We start from the raw sequence: 13,400 nt of genomic DNA, 5'->3' as shown, positions 1-13,400 counted from the left end.
AGAAAATATTTATATTAGTACATCTATAAAATTTTATTTGAACCAATGCAGCAGTGCAGCTAGAAACTAGATATCAAATGAAATAAGCAACTATGTACACAGCAAAGCATAAGAACATCGTTCAATAGCCATGTGGCATTTCATAAGTTAGTAGAAAAATCTCTCAACTGGAGAGACAGTAGTCATAATCAGGTGTATAGACATAAAAATATTTCTCGTCATTTCATTAGGCATCCAGTGAAATCATATGTTTTCAAGTTCGACCGTGTCGTTTTTGCGATGCTTTCTACAAAGGAACGTCAATAGCCAGGATAATGGCCTCCCTTTTTTTTTCTACCTGTGCCGCTGAAAGGCTAATGGCTTTTTTTTTTTTTTTTTTCGGGCGGCTGTCGCCCAGGTGGGTGCCCGCGACGCATTACGTGCAGGTGGTCACTTAACTTTCTTAAGGAAAAATTTACGACAGCAGTTTCCGCTACAGTGACAGTCTCACATAAAAATATTTCACAGGTCAAGAATTAGCGTTGCAAATCTGTAGAAAGAAAATCCTATGAATATAACGTTGTCCAAAAAATTTTCGCCGGCATTGTGATACATTCACGCATTTACACACATTTCATAACTCTTAAAGTACGATTCTTGGTTTCCAACATCCTTTTTCACAAGTCAAGAGTCCCTACCCACTATTCATTACTCCTTACCTTATTACACACATATATATATATATATTCGTCGACACGTCAATCTTGCGACGTCACTTCAATATTTCATCATAATAAATACATAGCATAACCAAATTCCTCATATAGCATCAGCTTATTGATCATAAACATACCTCAACAGCATAATACACATCATCGTCGTCGTCGTAAAAATAACATCATAACACCTCAGTCAAATCTCAAAATCGTCGTAGCTTCCTCCAATATTTAAAAAAATTCTCTGCTCATGTCAAAAGTGTCATCTGCCTCAAACGTACTTTAAAAATCATGAATCCATACCAAATATATTATTCAAAGCTCTCATAGTATCACAATGATTCCGAAAAAATATGAACAGTTTACAAAGTACAGACAAAATACAGTTTCATAAGTGTGAAGTTATCCAACTGTGTAATTACGTAAACATCTGTCACTGATATAGTAAAAAAAAGTTTAGATAGCTGTGTAATTTGTGTGTTAGAGAAATATGGCACCGATGTGTAAAGTTGTATAAGCAAATACCATATTAGCTAGGGTTCCTTGTGGTTGCCACACACATGGTACACAAAGTAAGCGTGTACCCCCCTGAGGATTAATGTAATTATACCCTCAGGTGTTACAGATTACAGCAATGGAATGAAATGTATCATGGAAAACTTTCTTTGTAATTCAAAAATCTTTAAAAATAAATGTTTTAAGTACAACATTAATCACTGAAATGCGTGTCCTGCAGCGCTAAATGTGCATCTTGTTGTAAGATAATCTCTGTGGAAGTGTCGTAGTTATCGTCCTCCAAAAGCTAAGTTCTGCAGAAGCCAATGTACTTACCTCATGATAAACAAAAGTGAAATGCTTTGCGTATAGATATCTTAGTTATTACGCTTATTGTTGTGATGAAGAAATTACTGTGCTCTAACGTATTGTTGTGCTACGGAAAATGCAGTCTCATTGTAGCTATATCACAAAAGCAAATGAGAGATATTAATAGAGAACAAACAATGTATTTACCTTGATATCATCATATATAAATATAGCAGTTCATGACAAATTACAAATCTCCGCCATCTCTCTCCCCACATCCACCACTGCTGGCGGCTCACCTCCAACTGCGCAACGCTACGCGCTGTTTACATCCAGCTGCCGCTGCCCAACACTACAATGGCAGACAACAATGCAAACTAGCCACAGACTGCACACAGCACAGCCTCACTGGAATCTTCTGATTTTTTCTTGTAGTTTGTGTACTTAGTGTAGCTTTTGTTTATTGCTAGCGCGTAATTGTAGAGAGAATCCCCTTTGTAGTTGTAGCCTTTCATTGTTGTACAGTAAAACAGTTGTGGCATGCATATAGATTTGCACCAAGTATTTCGCAGCTACGCTTGCAATTAACTAGATATTATTTTCAGTGCTATGTTAATGTGTTCTACTATTTTTGCACTTCAAATTGTGCTTTTCTGTGTTTTCGTGTGAAATATTGTGACAATTATGGCGTGTGAAAAACGTAACACTAGGCTCCAAAGTAAATTGAGAAATGATAGTGACGACGAGCGTAGCTTGCCAGCACCACTGGGTAATGAATTAACTAATGTTCAAAGTAGTAATTTGGTAATTGCGCATAGGGAAATGGAGCGGGCGGCAAACAATGGTGTAGACAGTGAAACAGGTAGTGAACAGGGAAGCGTTATCGATCGATTGGTCGGCAACAGCTCGCCTCAGGAATCGGGAATGACAGAACACAATATTGCAAATACTACAGACTCAGGTTTTGGGTTCTCACCGTTTTCTCAAATGAGTCAAGACACATTTTCCGCTTGTCAAAATGTGAATGTTGCCGGTGCAAATTCACTGCCGAGAAGCACTGAGGAACATGTTTCAGACACCAGTGCATTGTTATTACAATTAGTGCAACAAATGGGACAAAAGCTTGAAAAGTTAGACACAATGGAACAAAATCAGAGACAAACACAGCAAAAGTTAGACACAGTGGAACAAAATCTTCAAAAGTTAGACACAATGGAACAACACCAGAGACAAACACAGCAACAGTTAGACGCAATGGGACAAAATCTTCAAAAGTTTGACACCACACTTGAACAAACACGTGAAGATTTAACTAGTGAGTTACATAACATTGAATCGAAATGTCAAAAAGTCTGTAATGACATAAAAACACAAATTTGTCAGCATTTTCAACCCATTTTTTCGCGGCATGAAAATGTATTACAGAATCACGAAGCAGCCATAAAAGAACTGCAAACCATTGTTCATGAAAATCACAACACCTTGCAAGCTAAAATTGACTCGGTTGCATCTACCGATTCGGTTACGCAACTTGCAAAAACTCAAGAAAACTTAAAGGACACAGTAGATACGATTTCAACACAAATGGACACTCTGAAACTTGGTTCAGAAAAACACGCTGAGGAAATGTGTTCACTATCGGAGAAAGTAGCCGAACTTTCGGATAAGGTCACTAACTTCTCTACAAAGGTAGATGATGATCTGAATGACACAAAACCGGTAGTCTTTAATGACACAGAAGAGTGCGAACAAATTAGGAAATTCAAACAAAATCAGAATCAAATTAATACGCAACACCAAAGAGAAATCCGGGAAGTACAAGATCAGCTGACTCAGGTAATACAAAAATTACGTATTTCAGAGGCAACTCGCGCCCCAATACGGGAAGAGGGACACAGAAATACGGAACAGCCACAAAATAATAACACAGGGCATTTCGGAAGTTATGAAAGAAGTTGGCAAGGTGCACCGAATTTTGAAATGGAACCGCCGAAACGACATAACAATGACCGATATGCGACTCGCCGACATGATGACTTTGACTATAAGCTGTTCATTACTACACGTAAATTCAAAACATTTAAGAATTCTGCCAACGACATTCATCCACAAGCATGGCTCCATCAATTCTCTCATTGTTTTCCTCCCAACTGGTCATTAGAGCACAGATTAGAATTTATGTGTGGCTACTTGGAGAATGAACCAGCTGTAAGAATGCGATCGGTAATTCACGATTGCCACAGTGAAGGAGAGTTTTACCATGCCTTCCTCTCAGCATATTGGTCTCAAGCCACACAAGATCGAGTAAAACAAAGCATCATAATGATGAAACGTCCCCTTTGATCAATTATACATGACTGTGCTTAAACTGACACACAATATTTTGTTAGCGCAACGCAATCTGACTTTCAAAATTCCCTACAAAAGAATGGCCCTGACTAACATTAAACTATACCTTTCACAAATCACTTACCTCACAAAAATCTTCGCTGCTCAAGCTACTGCAATACAGCGAGCGCCACTACTGCCAGCTAAATAAAAGATTCAAACTATGGAAGGCACTAACTACTGATAGGGATAGTTAGCAAATGAAAGATATTAATAGAGAACGAACAATGTATTTACCTTGATATCATCATATATAAATATAGCAGTTCATGACAAATTACAAACCTCCGCCATCTCTCTCCCCACATCCACCACTGCTGGCGGCTCACCTCCAACTGCGCAACGCTACGCGCTGCTCACATCCAGCTGCCGCTGCCCAACACTACAATGGCAGACAACAATGTAAACTAGCCACAGACTGCACACAGCACAGCCAGTGATTTTCATATTGAGCGCTACGTAACGTTGCCAATAAGAAAACATAAACAGCCTACTTACATAGAGAAAACATAAACAGCCTACTTACACCTTAATCGATTTATTTGCTTTTTGCTTTCGTTTAAAGTGCCAGTTCTTCAGACTGTAAACTCAGTCGTTTGTGGGATCGTAAACATTCCTAACATATTCAGCTCGTTCTTCTGACACTACGTTCTATGCGAAAAATTACAAGTTGTGTCAATGACTTACTTCCGCGTCAGTGTGTAGAATCGTGTTTTCAACTATCTGAGGTACAGAGAGCATACCAGTTCCAGCTGGACCATGCTCAACCACTACGGCGATTAATCCACCTTTCGCATTTTAGTATTATTGCAATATAAGGGACTGGTTAATAAATTAAGACACAATTCATGAACTACTGGAGGGAGCGTGCACAGGCTTCTGACTGAAAGGCGAAATACCGAAAGGATAGACTAATGACATTTACAGTACGGTTTACTATGCGAATTATAAATTCAGCTATGTCTGGAATGGCTCCGAACGCCCGGGGAACTGCCTACAACAATAATTCTTGCTTTTCCAGTTGACTGCATGATGAAACTGCAAGGGTTCGGCTTTAGTTCGCATTTGTACCATGGAGCTAAAAATCCTTAAGGTGGTGCGACCTATGTGGAAATCGGTCTCTCGTAATACATAGGATAGCTTATCTTCTCAGCAGAAACAATAATATTTTGTGTGCCCTTATTTAAGGAGAAATGGTTTTATCACTTGCAGGTTTCTGTGCTTAGACTACAGGTGAACTCCTTTTATGACTAATGTTGCGTCTTGCCGATATTTCTAATTTTATGTAGATCCTTAGTGCCTTCTCTTGAGAACTCTTCACACGGGTGCAGTATGATATAATGACAAAGAAAAGTTGTCACGACTGCAAAGTTTCGTTGAAAACCATGATGCCTTACTAAGCGCGACCCTAAAATAGAGGCGATATTCACTGTCCTTCTGCACCTTGAGCTGATCTACTCAGTCAATCAATAATGAACTTATATTTTATTGCAGAGAAACACGATCTTCGTAAAAGCAAATCCTGCCAAAAGTGAAAGAGTGATAAGTGACATATAAAAATCCTCGGACTGACCAGAGGCTGAACGAGACCGAACACAGACTAAAATACCATTACATGAATATCCTTTGCCTCATTCTATCCATTCTCCCGCTTAAGGTACGAACTGTCATTAGAGTATGTTGTCTAGAATAAATTATGCGAGTCTATAAACTTCTCGTTCAGGTATAGTACATGTAAATGGAACAGAGTATCGATGTTTGACGTCACTGAAGAATTTGTAAGCCTACGTCAATCCTGGTCTCTAAAAGTTTAAACTTTCGATTCATTTTTGCAACTAATTTTTTGTTGCGTCTATTTTATCAGCAATGTTTGCCATTTCTTTAATTCTTTTTGCTCCTGTTCTACCTTTCCTTCTAGCTCTATTTTTAATTCGTTTTGTCCACATTCTAACTCCATTAATACACACATCAAAAAAGTTTTACATCACCTCGGTTCCGAGAGTTCCGGAACCAGTAAAGAAAACTGGAATAGAGATCAACATAAATATCATTTCCGTCTTTTTTATTGCTCGTGAAAACCACACGTTGTATGTTGTACCAACATTCAGCGAAACCTTCAGAAATACTAGTCCAGACTGCTGTGCACACCAGTACCTCAAATACCCAGTAGCACGTCGTCTTGCATTGATGCATGCCTGTATTCGTTGCATACAGTGGACAAGTTCATCAAGGAACTGTTGATCCAGATTGTCCCACTCCTCAACGGCGATTCGGCATAGATCCCTCAGAGTGGTTGGTGGGTCACGTAGTCCATAAACAGCCCTTTTAAATCTATCCCAGGCTTGTTCGATGGGGTTCATGTCTGGAGAACATGCTGGCCACTCTAGTCGAGCGATGTCGTTATCCTGAAGGAACTCACTCATAAACGGTGTCCGGTTATATGGAAACAACATGCAACACTTATATTTGTAATTTTAAAAGAAAGAATTGTAGAACAATGTATACCTTTTTCCTTAAGTTACCAACCTACTTCTGGATTGGTTGTGGCCCACCACGAATTCCTCTTTTGTGCCAAACTCATCTCAGAGCAGCACTTGCACACCCCGTCTTCGGTTACTTATCAAGATCGTGGTACTGATTTATGCGAAAATACTGTTAAGAATTAAAATACAAGGCCATTGAACTACATCCATCCTCATAAAAATTCCACTTATTATCTCGAGGATATCTATACATACCGTTGTCATACGGGTTATACGTATGTCGGTTCGTCTTGACAATGTCTTCCTTAAGTGCCTTTCTTCCCGGGATCTGCAGAGTGGTTCTTCATTCGTTTTCTTATGAGTCCATATTGTCAGCTTCCTACTCTAGCAGCCGGCCGGTGTGGCTTAGCGGTTCTAGGTGCATCACTCAGTAACCGCGCGACCGCTACGGTCGCATGTTCGAATCCTGCCTCGGGCATAAATGTGTGTGATGTCCTTAGGCTAGTTAGGTTTAAGTAGTTCTAAGTTCTGGGGGCTGATGACCTCAATGTTAAGTCCCATAGTGATCAGAGCCATTTGAACCATTTGAACTACTGTAGCAACACTTGTCAAAGGCTATGATTCTCTCCTATTCCGGTTTCTCACAGTCCATGGTTCACTGCCACACAGTGCTGTGTTCCAGACACACATGTTTAGAAAATCCTCCTCAAATTAAAGCCGATGGTTAATACTAGCAGACTACTTAAAACTTTGAATATTTTGAGCTTCATACTGTGTTATCAAATAAATGTAAAGCTCTGTTCGTTCTCGGTACTAAGCTACTGCTTTAATGAATTTTTGCTCTGAGCTTAACAAGGATATTACCTAAAACTGGTGCTTATTCTGTTCAACGAAATAGCTGTCAGCCAATAAAGTTACTCATTTTCAGCTAGACGAACACCATATTCATCGATGAACAAGCTCCTGCATTCGCGGTGTCTTCACTTATTACACAGGCAATAAGTATGATCATATATATTCTCACACTCATCCCAGACAAAAAACGTTGATGAAGGATAGTAACAATACTCGACTATACACGATTTATTTTATGTGTGTGTTATCAGACAGCGTTTATGATTACGGATGTTAAAGAAGAATCACGAGACATTACGCTACGACGGAAATCACGTAACATATTACTCTAGTTCTTCTCTAGCTGCCGGAAGCAATGTTGCCATAAAAACTAACCAACTGTCGCTAGATTCAGGGTGAAAAATCTCTAGACGTCGCTGAAATAATTTGATAGAACTGACGAACTGAAACACAAGTATATTTATGTATACTTTTATTATTTGAGATTTTTGTTCCTATATATAACAGTTCGCAATGTTCTTTAAAGTAAACGAAGAAAAAAACACAAAAGCAATTTATTCATCATCATCGTCGAAACTGTCAATTAAAAAGGTTAAAGGATGGTGAAGTGCCCCAAAGTTGAAGTTGCTGCCTTTGCATCACTATCATCTTTACTCCTGAATGAGTATGATTTGCTGCTTCTAGTAAGTCTTAGTACATTTGACAGAAACTCAGGATCATTTATTTCTATTCTATCTTTTTAACGTGCTCTTGATAATCAAAATAGAATTCAGTGATATAACACGAAGGCGATTGTGATATTTTGATTTGACCATATTCATGACGACATGGGATTCCGAAGCCTTGGCGCACCGATTCCTCCACTCCTCCATCCCAGTATCGTAGGGAAGGCTGCTGCAGTGGGCACCCGAAACTCAGTTCTCCTCTCTGTTCGATGGTAGAGACATACACTTTCCACCATACACGCTAATTCTTTATGAGTGAAACTGGCTGTTAATGTACTTATTATTAACATTAATTATCATTTGTACTTACTTTACACATTGGGTTCGGTGAAAACTTTGATACCCCACAATGTACACCAATGCGTTATATACAGATTTATTGCCGTTAAGTACCAATTCTCGATGAGCACACCGCCTGGTGAAATAATGTAATTTTACAGATTTTCAAGGGCGGTATATTGGCTGCACGCGGTAACTACAACATCTGAAACAGTAAGGACACACACAATGAAAAATGAGTATGAAAACAGATTCTCAAGTAGTTTCAGAATTCTGAGTAAAAATTTACAAATCAGTAAAACTGATAGTGTTCAATAAAAGAAGCACTTCTTAAACTTCGTAATAATAAACAATGATAGAACCCAGGGTTAAAGTAACTTGATTAAATAATTCTCGCAAAACAGTCGTAATCAAACACATAAAATTTGTTGTGCATCTTAGCTTAGCTCGAACCACAAGCAGAGACAGAGAAACCTGTAACGACACTGAATGAGCAAATGATGATGGGCAATTGTAATAAAAGTTTGGATGTGGTCCATCTTGTAATGACCATGCACAGAAGAGAGTCACTCTGCTTTGGTAGAAAGAGGAACTGAAAACGTTTCTCTTTTAAATGAATTACGCCTTAAAGTCTAGTATCTGATTTAGGAACCTCTGTCTCACCATGATGATTTCTGAGTGAAATATTCCTGTTTCTGTCGGTCTTTTCCAAGAACATCTCCTCCTCTTGTGATTTCTCGAACGGAGTATTCCCCGTTACAAGCTCAAATTTATTGCATAACTCAATTAGACTTTCCGCTCTCTCATTTCTTGTACTAACTTCATAATCATCCTATCGTACTGTTCTTAAAGAATCCTACTCTAGTTATACCATTTCCTGATGCTGTATTCACGCGGCAATAAATTCTTCTTTCCATTTCATTTTACTGATCTCCACTATATCTAGACTCAGCCTCACGATTTCCCTTTTCTGAATTTCTAGTTCCCATATCACATTCTCACATTTCACGCTCTGACTCGCAGAAAGTTACCCTTTCTGTCACTATTTAATGTTTTTCTGACTGTCGGTAGTTTCCTCCCAGAGATACGAATGCGGGACTCATCTACAGTCCCCATGGAGAGTTAATCGTGCACCTTTATTTCAGTTACAGTCCACGTGTCCTGTGGATACACACTGTGTTTTTAATAAGGTAGTTCCATTGACTTCAACATCTTCATACATGTAACTCTTGTCGATTCTTCCTTGGATACTTTCCCACCGCACCATAAAGTGGTTGCCCTGAACCTCCGTTCGCCCCTCTGCCCTCTATGACAATGCCATTGGCATAACGAGGGGGACACCTTATGCAGTAAACCTTCGGTCGTCATTGTTGATGATATTTGCTCAAAATTGTAGCAGTGACTAGGCGCAGAACACTAGGTCAAGGGTGTTTTGATTTCTAGCCAAACTCCTAGAATGAAGGACATATCGTCCCTATCAAATACTTTGTTTGTGATGCTCATCTTTTAGCGAAGACAAATCACATTTCCTACTCTGTCGATGAATCTCGTTTGTCAGACTGCCAGAAAACCTAGTTAATTGAATTTACTTTCTCTTTGAATGGAGCGCATATAACGTTTCATCTGGGACTGGTCCATTTCTCAAGAGGGCAGCCAGTTTCTGCACGTACCGTGAGTAGCGCAATGGGACTATTCTGAGCGTGAAGATACTTTCCAAAAGTTTCGTTATTAGACAACCACTGAATATTGTGAGGTAATGCTCACCATTCACAAGTTCGCTGAAAGAGTTCTGTCACTAATGTAATGTTTCCACCTGCTACATAAGCACAAGCAGCTCTCTATAACACTCTGAAAACAGGAAGGTTTGTGATGCACATATTGGGATGTTGTAGGAGTAGTGGCGTAATTTGGCTTTGTTGACATCTATTCGTGTATTCGGAGAGCATCCTACCGGATAAAAATATCAACCATATTTTCTTAGAACCAAAGAGTTTTCTAGAATCTGAAGTCAGGATCGCAATTTGATACGGGTTGCAACAGTTTTAGCACGAATTATTAAATCTGTCGTTGTATGACTGCTGTACAAAGTTGTCGAGCGACGCTGCTTTAGTTTCTAAGAACACCCTGCCCAGGTGGATACCATATGCATCATAAATTACTTGACTGAATTTCTTCTGTAGTGGGACTGGTGAAATTCACTAGCAAACATCCAATCGCACAGAAGTATTATTCCCGTACTATCGATTAGTTTAAGTATGATCCACTGCTGTAAATGTATGAGGCAACAACTAGACAGAATGAATTTTTTTCTGTAATGGTGAAAAGAGCACAGTGTCGCACACTACTGTAGAAGAGAGTGCAGCAGGCAACCACCACGTGCCAACTAAACCTATTTTACTACGGTTTACCGATATCGGTCGTTTTCACACCTTTCCACGGAGGATGCCTACTTAGGTTAGTTTGTCCTTCACAAGCAACACAGTAAAATACAAATACTACGATTATTGTACTCTTATTTCAGAAGTCATTCTTATGGAAAAACACGAAAAACTGCGATTGTCAATTTTAAGAAATAACGTAAGTCTGCACATTCCGTAGGTGGGTGCTGCAACTGCCAAAACCACTAAAGGAATGAATTAAATAACTTAAGTTGCTACAGGTGTAATAGTGTCGACAGTAATAATTATCTACTGTTTACACGTTTAGAGACAATTCTCGCCAGACACACAGTAGATACAAGCAACCTAGTAACCTTCATTTTCACTCCTCCTCATCTAATGCGCTGAATTACAAAAATTTATTCCTAATTCTCGTTTGTGAACTAAGCAGTTGCTTCTAAAAAAGATTCTTAAACATAAGGTTCAGAATGTAAATTCAATATTTTAAACATAGCTGCACAACAGCAACGGATTCACGTGATAAAATTATAAACAGCCGACCAGTTGCAATGGATAAAGAAATTCTTTACCTAGGTTTCGACAAATATAAATTTGTTTTCTTCAGAGGGTAGCAATTTTACATTAGTAAGGACTAATGTACCATCACCGTTTTTACAATTGTCGGCATAGATCCATGTGTCAAAAATAAAATATAGCCCTAGAATTAGGGTTTGTCACGTAAATATAAAATATTTGCAATAACAGACATAATGTCTTATGGGATAACAGCAATCAGTGATTTTATAATGTTACTTGAAATCCGTCTTGATTGCAAATTTTTTATTTATATGACCGGTTTCGGTTCATTCAGAACCATCCTCATATCTGATATTTCAGTTACAGGAGTAACCCGTCCAAATCCAGCAACTTTCACATGCTACGTCACATGTCACATGGACGTCCTCCTGGGTATTCCCCGCCCGGAGTTCCGAATGGGGGACTATTTTACCTCCGGAATATTTTACTCAAGAGGATGCGATCACCATTTAATCATACAGTAAAGCTGCATGCCCTCGGGAAAAATTACGGCTGTAGTTTCCCCTTGCTTTCAGCCGTTCGCAGTACCACAATAGCATGACCGTTTTGGTTAGTGTTACAGGGCTAGATCAGTCAATCATCCAGACTGTTGTCCCTGCAACTACTGAAAAGGCTGCTGCCCCTCTTCAGGAAACACACGTTTGTCTGGCCTCGCAACAGATATCCCTCCGTTGTGGTTGCATCTACGGCACGGCTATCTGTATCGTCCTTAGTAATGTAAAATTGCTACCTTCTGAAGAAGACAAATTTATATTTGTCGAAACCTAGGTACAGAATTTCTTTATCCATTGCAACTGGTCGGCTGTTTATAATTTTATTAATGGAAGTTCACCTGTCTTCCATGTTGAGAATTCTAGATGTAGCAACGGTGATGGTATCGATCACTACATGTTACTGTGGTTACTTTTGCAGATGCGGCGAGCAGAGCTGCTTCCAGCTCATCAGAAACCACCCTCAGCGTCCTTGGCTGCGTCTTCGTTGCCGCGGTGGCCACCAGGTAGCGCGCGCGGCACTGAGCATTTCCGGTACTGCGATTGGTCGGCCATGGCTGCGCGAGGGAAACCTCCGAGTGTGTAGCTCCAGAGGTGACAACTGGACTCAACTGCAGCTGACTGAGTCAGCTAAACTATAGTGACTAAACAAAAAAAAAAACAAATCTGTATAGATAAAATATGTTCTAACCGTAAACAGCTGGTAAGCAGTTTGTATAGCATTTTGATGCGAAGAAAAAAATTTGGAAATAAACCTAGAAGAAAACGATAGCGAAGACAACAATTCGTTTTGTAAAATTTGTGGACGAGCGATGCAAACACAAAAATACTTTGGCTAGAGTTATACAGGAAATAACAAAATATCCAGTAATTTTTTTTAGATGCGGGCTTCCAATAGTGTGGCAATTTAGATTTTACAGACAATGACCCTGCGAAGTTTACTGCCAGTTGCAAAATTGTGTTTATAAAAGCGATGTTTTGAGATTGGGTAAGAGTTTCACTTCATTTCACTTCACGGAAGTAATCTGCAGAGGAAGAAAAGGTCTCGGAAAATGCTCAATAACAGTCTTGTCGGATAAATAATAGCGTTTAATGGATTGTCCGCTAAGATACTTACATGTATATAATTACAATGTATATTAGAGTATATATATTCGTCTTGTATATTTGACATACTAGTTACTAAGATGTATTAGACAACTGTGTTGGGTAGTAGTTCATTGTCATACTTATTTTAAAAGTATATGTTACTCCTCCTAAGGTAATACAATAAAGGCTACTCCCGTCCGGGTTTAATCCTCGTTTTTGGTGCACATGATACCTACTTGTTAATATTGTGGGTTTCAGAAAACAAAAGACAAACGGTGAACATGTTCCAATGCAACTTGTGTTGGTCTTGAATATTTCTTTTGTAATTGGCTTGTATTTAGAACTTGTGTAAATTATAAGATTCCCTAAATTTGTCAGTTCATGATAATAAAAGGTTGTAAGAATTTGAAACTGATTTTACTTAAAACTATTGCCCAATCAATTGTAGCTTTTACAGGTGACAGCAGTTTACCGTATTGCTACTCACTTACTGGCAAACAAGTTGTCAAGCACATGCAGTTCTAATATGGCTGTGATATTGAGTAGACGATTTTTTGAACAGTATTGTCTCCTATATAAGCTGTTACTTCATATATACTGACAATGAGCAGTAAAA

The 13,400-nt window shown here is 38.9% G+C and overlaps 1 protein-coding gene across 1 annotated transcript in view; it reads left to right on the top strand.

Annotated features, from left to right (window-relative positions):
• Window positions 1–13,109, top strand: part of LOC126456636 (uncharacterized) — a 160,744-nt gene extending 147,635 nt beyond the window's left edge. The window contains exon 5 of the mRNA XM_050092383.1: window positions 12,117–13,109. Within this exon, the coding sequence (XP_049948340.1) occupies window positions 12,117–12,205 (89 nt within the window). The 3' untranslated portion in view covers window positions 12,206–13,109. The remainder of the gene's footprint in view (window positions 1–12,116) is intronic.
• Window positions 13,110–13,400: the final 291 nt, after the last annotated feature.

This window comes from Schistocerca serialis, chromosome 1, assembly GCF_023864345.2.
Source record: "Schistocerca serialis cubense isolate TAMUIC-IGC-003099 chromosome 1, iqSchSeri2.2, whole genome shotgun sequence".
Classification (NCBI taxonomy): domain Eukaryota; kingdom Metazoa; phylum Arthropoda; class Insecta; order Orthoptera; family Acrididae; genus Schistocerca; species Schistocerca serialis.
Note: the sequence above shows the minus strand (reverse complement) of the source record. Positions and strands in the feature narration are given on the sequence as shown.